This window comes from Astatotilapia calliptera, chromosome 23, assembly GCF_900246225.1.
Source record: "Astatotilapia calliptera chromosome 23, fAstCal1.2, whole genome shotgun sequence".
NCBI lineage: Eukaryota > Metazoa > Chordata > Actinopteri > Cichliformes > Cichlidae > Astatotilapia > Astatotilapia calliptera.
In genome coordinates, this window is record NC_039323.1 from 29324228 (window position 1) to 29339757 (window position 15530).

The 15530-nt window shown below is 44.3% G+C and overlaps 2 protein-coding genes across 2 annotated transcripts; one reads left to right on the forward strand and one right to left on the reverse strand.

Annotated features, from left to right (window-relative positions):
• Positions 1 to 1806: 1806 nt before the first annotated feature.
• On the forward strand, positions 1807 to 13473 carry gart (phosphoribosylglycinamide formyltransferase). Its single transcript, XM_026158979.1, has 23 exons — positions 1807 to 2022; positions 2189 to 2282; positions 3731 to 3880; positions 4477 to 4572; positions 4651 to 4825; positions 5463 to 5574; positions 7872 to 7940; positions 8079 to 8204; positions 8302 to 8389; positions 8469 to 8554; positions 8642 to 8810; positions 9164 to 9395; positions 9675 to 9769; positions 10110 to 10219; positions 10314 to 10512; positions 10606 to 10857; positions 10939 to 11091; positions 11257 to 11460; positions 11546 to 11704; positions 12111 to 12241; positions 12455 to 12596; positions 12684 to 12799; positions 12902 to 13473. The coding sequence occupies exons 3-23, from the start codon at positions 3736 to 3738 to the stop codon at positions 13094 to 13096; spliced, it is 3054 nt and encodes a 1017-aa protein (XP_026014764.1). The 5' UTR covers positions 1807 to 2022; positions 2189 to 2282; positions 3731 to 3735; the 3' UTR covers positions 13097 to 13473.
• Positions 13474 to 13480: 7 nt separating this feature from the next.
• On the reverse strand, positions 13481 to 15006 carry hemk2 (HemK methyltransferase 2, ETF1 glutamine and histone H4 lysine). Its single transcript, XM_026158980.1, has 6 exons — positions 14679 to 15006; positions 14511 to 14597; positions 14321 to 14411; positions 14167 to 14250; positions 13942 to 14083; positions 13481 to 13857 (listed from the first exon to the last, which is right to left on the reverse strand). The coding sequence occupies exons 1-6, from the start codon at positions 14813 to 14815 to the stop codon at positions 13742 to 13744; spliced, it is 657 nt and encodes a 218-aa protein (XP_026014765.1). The 5' UTR covers positions 14816 to 15006; the 3' UTR covers positions 13481 to 13741.
• Positions 15007 to 15530: the final 524 nt, after the last annotated feature.

A 15530-nucleotide genomic window follows, 5' to 3' on the forward strand; every position in this document is an offset into this window, starting at 1 on the left:
TATGTTTAATATATATTGATTTATGGGTTTATTTTGCTTTAGTGGAGGGTTGCTCCACTATGCTTGCAGAACAACTTATAAACTTTTTGGAAAAGAACAATGTTCTGGACATTTTCCAGTCTGGTTTCCGCAAATTGCACTCCACTGAAACCGCTTTGCTTAAAGTGTCTAGTGACATTCTGATGGCAGCAGACTCTGGAGAGTACACTGTTCTGGTTATGTTGGATCTCAGCTCTGCTTTTGATACTGTTGATCACAGCATCATGATAAATAGGCTGATGGACTTGTTTGGGATTACTGGCGTTGTTTTAAAATGGTTTATGTCATATCTATCTGAGAGATCCTTTACTGTCTGTATAAATCATGTGCTGTCGGAAACATCAGTTCTGTCTTCTGGGGTACCTCAAGGATCTGTTTTAGGTCCTATTCTCTTTTTGCTGTATATCCTCCCTCTAGGCCACATTATCAGACGTTACAATAATATTTCTTATCATCTCTATGCTGATGACATTCAGTTGTACTGTTCTTTCAAAGCTTCTGAGTTGTATAAATTGTCTTGTTTAAATAATTGTCTGTCAGAAATCAAACAATGGTTAAATGACAATTTCCTTCAGTTAAATGCAGATAAAACAGAAACTTTGATTATTGCACCTGATCACATGCTCTCAGAAATTAGGCAGCATATCAGTTTTTTAGACCCTTCATTTCAGTCGAGTCTCAGAAACTTAGGTGTTATATTTGACAGTTCGATGTCTCTTGAGAAACACTCTAAACAACTTGTCCGGAACTGTTTTTATCATCTAAGAAACATTTCTAAACTCAGGCTACTGGTGTCAAAGGCAGAACTTGAGATGATTATTCATGCTTTTATCTCTTCTCGTTTGGATTATTGTAACGGTCTTTTTACGTGTCTTAACAAATCAGCTCTGGATCGCCTTCAGTCTGTACAGAATGCAGCGGCAAGACTTTTAACTGGTACAAACAAGAGGTCACACATTACTCCAGTTTTGGCTTCTCTTCATTGGTTGCCTGTAAATTTTAGGGTTCATTTTAAAATTTTAGTTGTAACTTTTAGAGCTCTGCATGGTGAAGCTCCCCAGTATATCTCTGACCTGTTGAAACCTCATGCTTCATCCCGAGCACTTAGGTCTTCAGGTCAGAGGCTACTGGTGGTCCCACGTACTAGATTTAAAACACGTGGGGATCGGGCTTTTCAGGCACTGGCACCTAGGCTGTGGAACTCTCTGCCGTTGTCTTTACGCTGTCTAGACTCTACTGACTCCTTTAAAAAGCAGCTGAAGACATTTTTATACAAACGGGCTTTTAACTAATTTAATTAATTTTAACTTGTATGTCTGATCTTACTGTAAAGCACTTTGTGATTTTTATCTGTGAAATGTGCTATATAAATAAATTTTACTTACTTACTTACTTATGCTTGTGAGGGCTAGGCACGTGTGGTGGAATTCCCTCTGATGCATGTGAGCATACACACCGGGAAATGGGTATTACGCACCATTTAAGTTGCAGTGAGGATTGTAGACAGACTACACAGGATCATTTTACTGAACCTTGTTATTTTAAGTAATGTTTGTAAATAACGTGTCTTAATTAACGGTTCGGTATTCCCAGCCCTGCTACTTAAGAAGTTCTTTTTTTCAGCTCTACAATTTTAGTGATTTTGTCCAATAAACTTTGTTTGATGAACTTGACCTGCCTTGTCTCTGCCCGATAATAACGAGCCTGTGTGCCTTTTATAACTGTTACAACGTTTGCGCCGGCAATCTCTCCTGGGGTGTTACACCAGGTGTTGCTGTCATCACCATCTAGTTAGTTGCCTTTACCGGTTTTCCTAATTCGAGTCGCCACCATTGACTGTGTTTTCTACAGTCAATGGTCGCCACACTAGCACGAGATGGCGAACAAACTACAATTCCCATGATGCACTTGCCAGTTACACCCCGAGGAAGTTGTAGAATTCCCCAAAAAAGTGTCCCAGATTAGTTTGTACAACACATAAAGGTAAGCAGCGAACACAAACGCCGATACACTTTGTTATGCTTCGTAGCACTTTAAGCTAACTTTTCGTAGCGTTTGCTAACGTATAGTGAATATGTATTTGTTACATTGGATCCACGTGGTGTGTTGTATGTGTGTGTGATGACATACTTTGCATCCCCTCGGTCAGTCAGCGGGCTGGGAGCAGAGGCTACACGTCTGACTGTTGTCCTGGTCTGGGCTCCGGCTAATTCCTGCTTCACACATACACTTAACACGCGCAGGTAAGTGTTAAAATGGCACGCGACATGCTCACTTTACCCAGTTTAACGCGGTAATGTCGCTGAATGTACTCTTAGTGGAAAAGAATGGGATTGAATGCATTGCACAGACGATCCAAGAAAGTTTATTAGAAATGCAGTGGATGTTTTTTTTTTTGTTATTCTAGAATAAATGCATGGATTTCTGTGTACATGCTGCCACCTTTTCACTGTTTTCCCAGAGTATAGCAGTGAAATTCATTCATATACATTCTGGCACATGCCAGTGCAGTAATACCAGTTTCAAATGCATCATTTTGCGCAGCATGTTGTGTAACAGCGTATAAACAGTTTTGTCAGTGAAGGTTCTCAAGAAAAAAAAAAGCTTTCTTAAACCCTTATTGGACTCGTGCATCTTAAAAGCGAGTCACATGAGCGGAGTGATTTCAATCAAACCCGATGATTTGGTTAATTGTTGAGCATGCGCAACCACTGTGCAACACACACGCCTTTGTGTTGTCTTATCCCTGAAGTCACTGCACTGATGCAGTGTATCTGCAAAAACTGGCCTTTACTGTAGCAAACCATGCAGTTGCACAACCTCCCAGGGTTCAAGGAATGGGTTTCAGGTCAGCGCACATGGGGATGGTTTAAACTCTGACCCCAGTTTGTTTGATTTCAAGGGCCAACAAACAACTTTGTAGTCCCTTTCAGCTGTTTTATATCCGTATCCTGCTTTCTAATAGATTCCCAATAGTTTGAAGTAAAAGGGATATGTTGGACTTTTTTTACGTATTGGTCACATATTGTCTTAGTAACAGTACTTTGACTTTATCACCCCAGACTGCTCTTGTAAAGGATTGTAAACTCTTTCCTTGGGGAAGCAGTTGTAAGGAACAGCTGTTTAAGGCCTTCGTTTGTTCTGTTGACTGTATTAAAAAGAGGCCAGTACTGTTCATTTTCAAAGACGGCTCTCAGTGCCCCCTGACTGATGTCTGTCCTCATGCATGCGATAGAAGAATTAAAGGTGTTTTTACTGCTACTACAGTGTCTGCTAGCTTTGTTAATTAAATTTCCATGACAGGGATTTTTTTTTAAAAATGCGTTGGATGAATACTCCAAAAATGGAGGGACTGCCGAATAACTGCCCAGCCACACTGTGGCTGTTATGGTTTTATTTTTCTATGCAAATTGAGCCTGTGTTTCCACTTGTTGGTGATTTAGCCTTGCCTGGTGACCATTCTGTGTAATTGTTGACTTGTGTTTATGTTCTGCTTGATTGGATCCTTGTTACCGCGGCGATACAAGATAATATGAGAGCAGCAGGCTGACTGAAAAGGTCACCGCTTCCTTGCAGCTGTGCAGTTATAGGTCACCGTTTGCATGCAATTAAATTGGCACGAGTGCTGTCAATTAAAGGTGGATGACAAGATGAGTTTTGGTGGTGGTGTTGTTCTTCTTTTGCCGCTCAGGTGTCATGGCAGGGCGGGTGCTGGTGGTTGGTGGCGGCGGGCGGGAGCACGCGCTGGCGTGGAAGCTGGCCCAGTCGCCACAGGTTCAGCAGGTTCTGGTAGCGCCGGGTAACGCGGGCACGGCCGGCTGTGGAAAAATCAGCAATTCTGGTAAGTGGGAAGTGTTTTCTATATTAATACTTGAGTGACGGGCAGCTTTGTGAAGATCAGGTGTCCCTCTGAGACACAAGCGTTCAGACAATTTTCGAAGGTCTTGCTGTGGCGTAAATCACTGCACCTTTTACACATTTTCCTAACAAAATGAAAAGAAATGAAGGATGACTGAAGACTTATGCACATCACATTAAACCAGAAGCTGCAAAGCATCAAATCTGTAAATCGGAGGAATTGGCTTGCCTGCTTTATGCAAGGGTAGCTGCACAGATTCCACACTAAAGCTGCGATATGACACGTTTTTGCACTTTGCCAACATTCTAAGTTTCTTATCTTACAGATGAACTTCTTTGCGTTTCATATCCTTCTTCATTAGCGTTACTCATTAAGAGCTTTAATAAATATAGCACAAACTTTTACAGCACCTCTGTTTAAGGTGACGATGAGGACGCTCGCACAGATATGTATTAATTAATGCACTGATTGAGTTAATTACATAATTAGCCTAATGGGATATGCTCGGTATGACATGCTGATTACACCGTCAAGCAGCTGAAGACTGAATGATGTCTAAGTGCTCACACTCTGTGCAGAGGTATCAGTGAGCAACCACACCATCCTGGCTCAGTTCTGCAAGGATCACCATGTGGGGCTGGTTGTGGTCGGACCTGAAGTTCCGTTGGCAGCAGGTAAGTGCCGGCCGTCTGTTTAAACTTGTATGATGGGTATGATTTTTATATTAAATGCACCTGTTGCTTCTCTTTCAGGTATTGTGGATGACCTGACGGCCGCAGGAGTTCCATGTTTTGGTCCTTCAGCCAAAGCAGCTCAGCTGGAGGCCAGTAAGAGCTTTTCCAAGGCCTTCATGGAACGTCACGGCATCCCCACAGCTCGCTACGGGTCCTTCACCGACCCCCAGCAGGCCTGTCACTACATCCGCACGTCAGTACTATAGAAGGATATGTGAGGCAATACACTTCATTAAAGTTACAGTTCTGGTTTTGGACTGTTGAAAACTCGTCTTGGTCCAGCTTAATTGAAGAAGTAGTTGGGATTGGAGATGGGGTTTTCTGTTTACGGTAAAAGACTGTCTATGGCTGCGAAGTTTTGTTTTTAGAGCCGTGAAATGCATAAAAAGCGACACCGTGAAAGAAGATGGAAGTTTCCTTCCTCAGATGGTTTCATGAGTTAATGATCTAAGATGTAATGACCGCCTTTCTGATGAGCGAAGCCGCACGGAGCAATCCGGCATAAACAGATTTGTTACTTTTATCGACAAAGGGGAGGGGAAAAGGGGAAAAAAAATGTCTTGCGCTCAATGAGAGCCGTTTCTCTGGTCATGTAAAGCATCTTGGGCAGAACAACAGCTGCCATATTCTGACAGCCTTCATCCATACGGATCGCAAACCCATTCCCCAACAGCAGCGCGCACTGCAAATGTTAAATGGTGCACAAAAAAAAACATTTTATGCTCAGTATCAGCATCTGTTCAGTGTATGTCTGTGGCGGCAGCGGGGAGGCAGAGAAAAGATTCCTGTTGCACATTATCCAGGTTTATTTCATCTCTTTGATTCTCCAGGGCCGACTTTCCAGCTCTGGTGGTGAAGGCAAGCGGTCTGGCTGCAGGGAAGGGAGTGATCGTGGCGCGAGATCAGGACGAGGCCTGTCAGGCCGTGATGGACATTATGAAGGTGTGAGGCTATTAAGCAATACTGCAGCTCTTCATTAATCCCTGGCCTTATGTTATAGCAAGGAGGGGAAAGAGGGGGAAATGGGCAGCAGTATTTGGCTAAAATTTTTAATTGAAAATAGATGAATGAGTGTTGTAAAAGCTTCCTTTTTGAATATTCAGTCACAGCTGCCCACAGAGCAGTCCTCCTAGATCAGTGATGTATGTAATGTTCTCAATGCTCATTTCCCAGCACATTTCTGGGCTACTTAAAGCTGCTGTAATCATTATTTTTATATGAATGTTGGACCAAACTGCTTTGTGTATATGAAAAGGGTGGGAATTAGTGCCAACTCTGCTCTTCCTCTTAATTTCACCTTTATGTTGTAGCTGTGCTGTTATGGCGCACTCCTCAGTCTTTTTAATGTCTTCAGATGCAGATTTTACACCATTTGCAGACAATGGACCTTGTTTTATTTATTTTTGAGAAGGACATGGTTCAGGGGCCCGTTCTTCGTACGTCGCTCACTACATCCAAGACCAAACCATCGCGCTAACCATGAGCTCGCTAATCCGGTTCCCCGAACACCTGCTGTTGACGATTAGTACAGCTGGACGCAGTAATGTGACATCACTGGGTGTCGTAAAAGGGGCTACGCATCGATAGTAGAAACATTGATCGGCAACCCTCTGATTGGTCGGCGAAAATGTCGACGGAGCGCGCTCGGCTCGGTATTTTTCGGCAGCAGAGCAAGAACTCTTGAGTGAGGGATTTCAGGAGTTTCAGAGGTTAATCAGAACGCAAGGGAACACTGCAAAGGCTGCAAAAGCAAGGAGAGAGGGCTGGCAGAAAGTTGCTGACAAATTAAACTCGTAAGTAATTTAATAATAACAATAATAATGGAGTGGATTGATATAGCGCTTTTCAAGGCACCCAAAGCGCTTTACAATGCCACTATTCAGTCACTCTCACATTTCAAAAGTTTTGAAACGGCTAAGGAACAAAACTGACTTGGCACCAACAATGTCTCTGTCTCAAACAGAAAGCTAACGTGTATTTCCTGATGAAGTATAACGTTAAACGTTGCTACTGTGAGCTGAAACTTTCTGCCACTTAAGGAAAAAAAAGAAAATAATTTGCCATCCGTAATTCAAAATTTCATGTTACTTCATTTAAATTTTAATGTAATAATTCAAAATCACAGTTTGAGTTTACCAACTTGACAAAAAAAACATGTTTTTGTCAGTTTTGAGCTATGTTGAAGTTTCAGTTGCCAAAAAACAGGGGGAGGAGAAATGTGGCAGAAACAAGCTTCCATGTTTTCAGGTGTTTTTCTTTTTTGGAAGTATTGGGAAGTAATTTTTAAACAGGAATGCAAAACAGAGTATGTTACTATATTATTGAGAGTTATTTACTATTAGCATGAGGAATGTTGGAGGAATTTTTCAAACTATTCCTGCAATAAAACACAGAAAATACCTCAGTAAACATTAAAATGGGATTTCACAAACTAACAGTTTTAAGTCTGGAGTTTGGCATTGGGGTGGTGACCAGGGTTGGACGAGAGGGTAAAGTGCTATTCTAGTTAGTATTGAGCATCAGTAGAGTGTAGCAGTGCAGGCACAGATGACTGCTCATTAATGTTAACATAATTTAGAATATTTACTCATCAAAAAAAACCCTGCAATTCCAGCTGGAAACTCTGGAATTCCGACCTACTCAGGAAAGCACGATTAAGGTCTGCTTCACTGAGTATTCAAACACGTTTCTTCCAGGTCAAAGTCATCTGCTTTGATCTGCTGCATCGTGTTTCCTGTTGTGAGCATCCAGAAGTGCTGCAGTGAAGTGAATTATAACGTGCTACTTTTTTCTTTCTTCTTTCAAAGTGATGGCAGAAACATGCTACACAGCTGTCGTAATCTGTTACCATTATTTTGTGTGCTGAACAAATCCTGCAGTGGATTATATTTCTGTAGGCAGCTCCTCATTTTTCTAGACTTTGGTGTGCCTTGTTTATGCAAAGCTGCTTCTCTGCCCTGTATCCTCCCAAAAGAAATTGAACTGCAGAAGCCTTTAAACGCCTTTCTTCTTCTCTCTCAGACTGTTTCCCTTTAAAGCTGCACAGCAGCCTCAGGTGCAGAGTCGCCTGGTTAGTCAGTAGAATAATCGCTGGTGGAGTCTCAGAAGTTTGTTGGGGTTTTTTGTTTTGTTTTTTTGGGGGTTTTTTTTACCCGATATATTGAGCTGTTGAAGAATTTTGGGGGAGGTAATTGGATCTTCCAGTGTCAACAGTTTGCTGTGTTTACTGTGCGCTCAAGGATGGAGCCTTTGGATCTGCAGGGGAGACGGTGGTGGTGGAGGAGCTTCTGGAGGGAGAGGAAGTATCTGTGAGTGCAATAGTTTAAGTTAAAGTCTGAGAAAACTTAAACAAACTTAAGAATTTTTTTTATATACATGTGCGTGTATATTTTTTTTCTTCCATCAAAATTGGCAAACTGCTTATCCCGCATGCTCTGGTTTTGTAGTGCCTGTGTTTCAGCGACGGCCACTCGGTGTCACAGATGCCCCCTGCACAGGATCACAAGCGGCTGCAGGACAGTGACCTGGGCCCAAACACAGGCGGCATGGGAGCTTACTGCCCCACCCCTCAGGTAACGTTAACTGTAGTCGTGCTGCACCACCCTGTTTGTGCTCTACTTTAGTTTTTGCTGGCTAATGGTTAAGCTGCTTTCTGTCACTGTGGTACAGGTGAGTCAGGACCTGCTGCAGCAAATCACAGAGACTGTTCTGCAGAAGACTGTGGATGGGATGCGTGAGGAGGGAACACCCTATGTGGGTGAGTACCATCTGTAGTCAATGTTTGCTGCAGCAGCCTTCATTTATTTTCACTTATCGTTTATGCCCTTGTCTTTCAGGCGTGCTGTACGCAGGCCTGATGCTGACAGAGCGGGGCCCGAAGGTGCTAGAGTTTAACTGCCGCTTCGGAGACCCCGAGTGTCAGGTGTGTGTTTCACAGGCAGACGTCCACCTTTGCATCTCCTCTCTTTAAAACTAAGCGTTTCTCTCCGCTCTTGCCATTTTCCTCCAGGTGCTGCTGCCGCTGTTGCAGAGCGACCTATATGAAGTGATCATGAACACCATGAATGGCAAACTGGCCTCCAACGCCCCCGTGTGGCACCAGGACAGCTCTGCAGTCACTGTGGTCATGGCCAGTGGCGGTTACCCCGGCTCCTACAAGAAAGGAGTCGAAATCACAGGTACAGGAAATCCGCGATTTCAGCAGGAGTCTTGTTTAAAATTGTCTGTGAGTGAAGATGGAGTGTGGCTTCACTTTTTCTGTGAGCCTCTCAGTCTGTACATGTGCAAAACTCTAGTTCCTTTTTCCTTCATGTTAATGTTTCAGTCTGTGGTTCTGTGGATGTAATAATTCTGCAATCGAAAAAAAAAAACATGCACATTTTATTGCAAAAAATGATCAAGTTAATGTAATGCATTAATTTCTGCAAGTGCTTTACTGAAAACACTACATCTAGATTTTTGGGACATATACTGTGTTTGCGCACGTTATAGTGCTTGGAACTATTAGTGTAACACCTTGGCTCCTCCTCAGGGTTGTCCCTGATTCAGGACATGGGGCTGCAGATTTTCCATGCCGGTACAGCCTTGAAAGAAGGAAGCGTGGTCTCCAGCGGCGGGCGGGTCTTGTCTGTCACTGCAGTGAAGTCGTCTCTGGAGCTGGCCCTGCAGGCGGCCAATCAGGGTGTGGCGGCAGTTGGCTTCCCGGACGCGGTGTACAGGCGCGACATCGGTCACCGAGCCATCGCTCACTTGAAACAGCACAGGTGTGTGTGTGTGGCTAAAAATTCTGTTGTGCTTTTGTTCATTCCTTTGCTGGATATCATGTATTTGAATAATAAACTGCGTCCTTGTTCTTCTTTCCGCGGGTATTAATTTTCATCTTCAGCTAATTAAGTTGTCATGTAGCTGATCTAATTCACAGTGAGGAATTCCCGACTGATTTTTAGCCTCTTTCATTAGCTTCACTGTGATAGCAGCTGCAGACCAACACGATATTACCGACTGTCACAGTTCAGTGAGTGCTGATCAGTTGTCTCTGACAGAGGTCTGACCTATAAGGACAGCGGTGTGGACATTGCTGCCGGAAACAGGCTGGTGGACGTGATCAAACCCCTGGCCAAGGCAACTTCCCGTTCTGGTAATTTTGTTCTTATCTGCAGAAATTGAACACAAAAGGAAGAAAGGGTTTGTATTGTGTTTACACACAGCTTATGCGCTTGTATCTGTGATCGAATGTCAAACCCACAACATTGGGGGGAAATTGTTTAAATGCCACTCTGTAAACCTCATTTTATTTTCTTCCTCTTCTGCTGATGGAAACCTTTTTTCTAATTAGAAAACGCGTTTTCCTGCCTTTTCAGTAATTGTAGTCATTAAATGCTGTGATTTTTATTACATCTGTTTTATTCAGATAAAGCAGCCGTAGTCTAAACAACAAACTAGAACGAATGAGTCACTTGTTTTTCTGTCTTTGCCAGGATGTAATGCAGAGCTCGGAGGCTTCGCTGGGCTCTTTGACCTGAAGGCGGCTGGATTTGTGGACCCGATCCTTGTATCTGGAACAGACGGAGTTGGGACTAAGCTCAAGGTGGGATTTCAGTCCTTTAAGGAGAATAGAGCCTGTAAACCTAGCAGTGTTTGGATTTTCTTTTAATTTTTTTTTTTCTTTTTTAAATCATCAGATCGCCCAGGCGTGCGGGCAGCACGGCATTCTGGGTCAGGACCTGGTGGCCATGTGTGTAAACGATGTGCTGGCACAGGGTGCTGAGCCGCTCTTCTTCCTCGACTACTTCTCCTGTGGTAGCCTGGATGTGGACGTGGCCGCCTCGGTGGTCAGGGGCATCGCAAAGGCCTGCGAAATGGCCGGCTGCGCGCTGCTGGGTGAGAAACAAGACATACCATTTGAGGCTTATGAGGTAAGGTAGATCCGGTCTTGACGTTATGTTGAGTTCATGCCATCTGCTTCTGTTGCAGGTGGTGAGACGGCTGAAATGCCGAGCGTCTATCCTCCGGGAGAGTACGACCTGGCCGGGTTCTGCGTCGGCGCAGTGGAACGAGGAGCTCTGCTGCCCAGACTGGGGGATATCTCTGAGGGGCACATGCTGATTGGAGTGGCCTCCTCTGGGGTTCATAGCAACGGCTTCAGTCTTGTCCGTAAAATCCTGGAGAAGGCAAAGCTCAGCTACAGCTCCCCTGCTCCCTTTGGCAAGTCAGGACAGACTGTTGGTGAGTCAAAGAGATGAAGTGTGCCTTTCCTCCAGGTTACCCTTAACAGTTGAACTCAATTGTTTGTAATTCTGATTCCAGGGGAGGTTCTGCTGACTCCAACGAAGATCTACAGCCCCCTGCTCCTGCCAATCCTGCGCAGCGGTGCTGTCAAAGCCTACGCTCACATCACAGGTGGGGGACTCCTGGAGAACATCCCACGGGTGCTGCCACAGGAGCTGGCTGTGGATTTAGGTGAGACGAAAGCACAAACGCAAACTATAGCATAGAGACAACGACCTGAACAATGTGGAGAGGAAGAATAAGAATGTATAAAAACACTTAACAGAAGTGTTTTTATATTCAGCACAGTTGCAGCACCTCCTGATTGATTATTTACACGGTTTATGCACGGTACAGATGCCTCTCAGTGGAGCATCCCCCCAGTGTTCTCCTGGCTCCACAAGGAAGGAGGTCTGAGTGAAGAGGAGATGGCCCGCACCTTCAACTGCGGCCTGGGAGCGGTGCTGGTGGTCGCCCCCGTGGACGCTCAGAGGGTCCTGAGCCAGCTTCAAGCCCACGAGGAGGCCTGGATTGTCGGTTCGCTGGCCCACAAGGAACCTGGTGAGACTGTGAAATGCTGATGCTTAAAAACAGGCTGGCGGGACAGAAACAAAAGAGACTAAAAATGAACTTTGTGTTCACGCAGGGGCCGAACCTGTGGTGGTCCGCAACCTGAAAAACAGCCTGCTCAATGCGGGACAGGCCTCCAGCAAAGAGGTGGCAGTCAAGGCGAATGGGGGTTGTCACGACAACAGCATGGTACCACGCAAGAGGACAAAAGTAGGCGTTCTCATCTCTGGCACAGGTGTGTTTCTAATAATGGTGAAATGAGTTCATGCAAGTACCATTTGAAAAGTGGTTTAGGAAATCTGTGTGTGTCACATAAAAGCAACAGAAGAGTTTATAAGTCTAACATTGCCACTATCAGGCGCAATGTTTCAGTGACAAAATATCATCTAGACAAGGTATTTGCAATTTGAAAGTCATTTTGTTTTCCAAAATATTGAAGTACAGTGTCAGGTGAGGACGTCTTCCTTCTGACTAATTGTTTTAAATGTATGCGGCTGGAGAGAGGTCACATGTAGTGTGCAAAAAAGCGAAGGAGAAGAGAAGTTGTATCCTTGTATGTCTGCTCCTTCAGAGTCAAGATAATGAAGGACCATATTTTTTAAACTGGTGTCTAAAAATAAATGACTTTTCTGTTCTCCTAGGCACAAACCTGCAGGCCCTCATAGAGCAGGCCAAGCGTCCGTGCAGCTCAGCTGAGATTGTGGTGGTGATTTCCAACAAACCAGGAGTTCAAGGCCTGAAAAGAGCATCACTGGCTGGCATCCAGACCCGGGTAACAACCAGAAGTAGCTTTTCACTTAACTTGGGGGGGAAAAAAATGCATTTATGATAACTTTGAGTGGGGTTTTGGAGATTTAAAAAGTCTGGATGAGCTCACTGATGTGAGTTTGGAATTAAATGAATAAATAAATACACCCTAAGCAGTGGTCTGATCCATGTGTGCACACTTTCTGGGGGAAAAACCTGTCTGTCTGGCTCTGAATAGGTGGTAGACCACAAACTATATGGCAGCCGCGCAGAGTTCGATGGCACCATTGATCGCGTGCTGGAAGAATTTGGGGTGGAGTTGGTGTGTCTGGCTGGGTTCATGAGGATCCTCACTGGAACCTTTGTCAAGAAATGGAATGGTAGGCTCCCTGAAGCGCATCTTTTCTTCTGTGAAATATCAGAGAGATTTAAGTTTTCTTACAGTTTCAGTGCGTTTGTTGTCACAGGTAAGCTGCTGAACATCCATCCGTCTCTGCTACCCTCGTTCAAGGGTGTGAACGCTCAGAAACAGGCTCTGCAGGCTGGTGTGAGGGTCACCGGCTGCACGGTCCACTTTGTAGCAGTAAGTAGGAGCTTGTGTTTAGTTCAGATGTGAAAACCAAGAAGCAGAGTCGTGGGAGGCAGGAAAGTTTAACATTTTGCTGTGGCTTCTGTACTCGATCAGGAGGAGGTGGACGCAGGAGCCATCATCGTGCAGGAGGCGGTGCCCGTGCTGGGTAGCGACACAGAGGAGAGTCTCTCCGACAGAATCAGAGAGGCCGAGCACCGAGCCTTCCCTGCAGCTCTGGAGCTGGTGGCGAGCGGCGCTGTGAGCCTTGGAGAGGATGGACGCATAAGCTGGAAATCTCACTCAAGTTAAAATAAAAAATAAAAAAAATTAATAATAATAATTATGTGCTGTTTACAGTAATTCCAGTTTACTTCCGTTACACAAAACTGGTTTTAGAGAAATTGAGGCACTAACAGAGTGATGAGTAGAAAAAGTTTACTCTTTAAAAAGTCTTCAGCTGACTTTTGTACACATGTGCTGTAGGGTCACTTAAAGCTTTTGAAAAAAACCCAGATAAATGACTGCATTAACTACATTCCACATATATCTTGTAGATTTGCATTGGACTCACTAAATAACAGATTTAGCATGATGAGCCTTCTTGTTACAGTATCTGAATGCTTGATTATGAGGTTTTGAATGTTATCATTGGTGACTTGATAATAAAAACTGTGGTTGAATGCAAACAGTCAATTATAAGGATTTCAATCATTTATTTTTATAGTGGCTGTTTTTTGTCCATGGCTACATGGAAGGACATTTAGGACTAAATGTCCTTCCATGGAGCCAGCTTGGATTAAAAATATCCTTTGACTGATCCAATTCCTTGCAGTTTTCCCATGCTGTTCGTCCTCTGGAGATTCAACAGCTGTCCAGTTGTCCATGATTTGCTCTTGTTGAATTCTACCTCAGGGGCTAAAAGAAATGCATCCTGGACAAACATGTCCAAGGAGGTCATGTTTGTTGGTTCCTGTGGAAACGCAGGACGGACAGCCTCTCGTTTCTCGCTCTTGTAGACAAACAGGACTCTCCCTTCAAGCCACTTTGGCTCAGTAGGTGGATGATCTCCTCTGGTTAAGAAAAAGGGGGGGAAACAACTATTCAAGCTTCAATTCCTTACAATGAATAATTTGCAATGAATAAAGTCAACCAACCTGGATCATTCTCAGCAATTGTGATGAGGTAAAACAGCCCTTTATCGGACAGCAGCTGCACCACAGCTGGCAGAAATCTGTCTGTCACCTCTCGCCCTCTCTCCCCTCCAGCCCAGGCGGCTTCGATGCCTGTGCTGCCCACCTGAAAAAGAAAACCCACTGAGTAACTGGAGGTTAATGCACCATGCCTGAACTTCATTAACCCTGCTGAGCTATGTGATGCACCTCTTCTGAAGGCGTAACCACGTAGGGAGGGTTAAAGAGGAGTATGTCCACTTTCCCACACAGCTGGGGGAGAAGAGAGTCAGCCTGCAGGAGGAACAACATTCAGATATGCAGGTTGTGAAAACCCCAAACCATAAGAGCAGCTGAAGATTACCAGGTCTGTGATCACCGGCTGCAGGGACACCCTGTTACAAGAAGCAGTCTCTGCTGTGCATTGTGCTGCTGCAGGATTCACATCAGTGCAACTGAAACATAAATGCATGCGTACATGAAACTGGATGCTATGTTCTACATCAGTAAGTCCCATTGGCTGGACATTGCTGCTAGGTACCAGAATGGCTCACATATATAAAGCCGAAGGTCCCACCACCGACGCCAGGAATGCAGACACCACTCCTGAGCCACTGCCCACCTCCAAACATACACACGGGCTGAAAACGGTGAAGAGGCAGTTAAGACTCTGATAAAAATGTGTGTGTGTCTACTGGAAATAATACTCGATCTATGGCTACCTCATCCGCTGTAGCCGGTCTGCGTCTTTCTCCAGAGCATCAATCAGGAGGAAGGAGTCCTCCGCCGGCTCGTAAACCTCTCGGAAGTCTCCTCGTCCAGCGTGGGAATAAAGCGGCGTGGGGTAGCTCGTACTCATGCTCACTAAATATCCGCTCCTCCATCTGCTGGCCCACACTAAGGAATCAAGCTCGGCAGAGCCACTGTTTAATGTTTGATGACAATATGCCTAAAATCATGCTAAAAATAAAGGTAGCTCAGCCCCGGAGACGTTCTCGCTGTACTTCCTTATAGGGCTTTGGAGTTGACGTCACGCCGCAGTGTATTGTGGGATCGCGGCGCCATGTCAGAAGGCAACAAATCAAAACAAACACACTGGCCCTTTCTCAATTCTAAGTACGCGAGTGTGATGCATTTGTTAAATGATTGAGGTAAAATTTTATTAGAAGATTTCACCACCAATTATAATCTGTAAATAAATAACAAAGAATTTCAAAAAATTACTAAGGCTATCCCTCAAAACATTCTTTGTACAGCATATAATCTTTGTCAAAACCCTGACTAGATCCCCTGACCTCCCTGAACTCTTGGTAAATGGGCATAACATTACAGCTAACAGTCTAAAAAACTCCCAAATTAGGGAATTATTTACTAATGTTTTTTCCCTTATAGATCCAATCCAAATTCCATCTCACATCTGTTCTCCGGTGATCAAAAGTAAGAGATCAGAAAAAATTACCTAAAACTTCCCATTCCTCCCAAAGTTAAGGAGGTCCACTACAAAATACTCTCTGGTATTTACCCTTCCAAAGAATTTCTCAGACGTCGCTTTGCTATTGATAATAATTCTTGCT

Bases quoted from the DNA above. Each gene is read 5' to 3' on its own strand.
- gart (XM_026158979.1), top strand. From the start codon at position 3,736: ATGGCAGGGCGGGTGCTGGTGGTTGGTGGCGGCGGGCGGGAGCACGCG. The intron at 11,092-11,256 runs GTGAGACGAAAG...TGCACGGTACAG, and splicing joins GGAGCTGGCTGTGGATTTAG to ATGCCTCTCAGTGGAGCATC. The intron at 12,800-12,901 runs GTAAGTAGGAGC...GTACTCGATCAG, and splicing joins GCACGGTCCACTTTGTAGCA to GAGGAGGTGGACGCAGGAGC.
- hemk2 (XM_026158980.1), bottom strand. From the start codon at position 14,815: ATGAGTACGAGCTACCCCACGCCGCTTTATTCCCACGCTGGACGAGGA. The intron at 14,598-14,678 runs GTAGCCATAGAT...CACCGTTTTCAG, and splicing joins GACCGGCTACAGCGGATGAG to CCCGTGTGTATGTTTGGAGG. The intron at 14,084-14,166 runs GTGCATCACATA...TTTCTTTTTCAG, and splicing joins TGGTTACGCCTTCAGAAGAG to GTGGGCAGCACAGGCATCGA.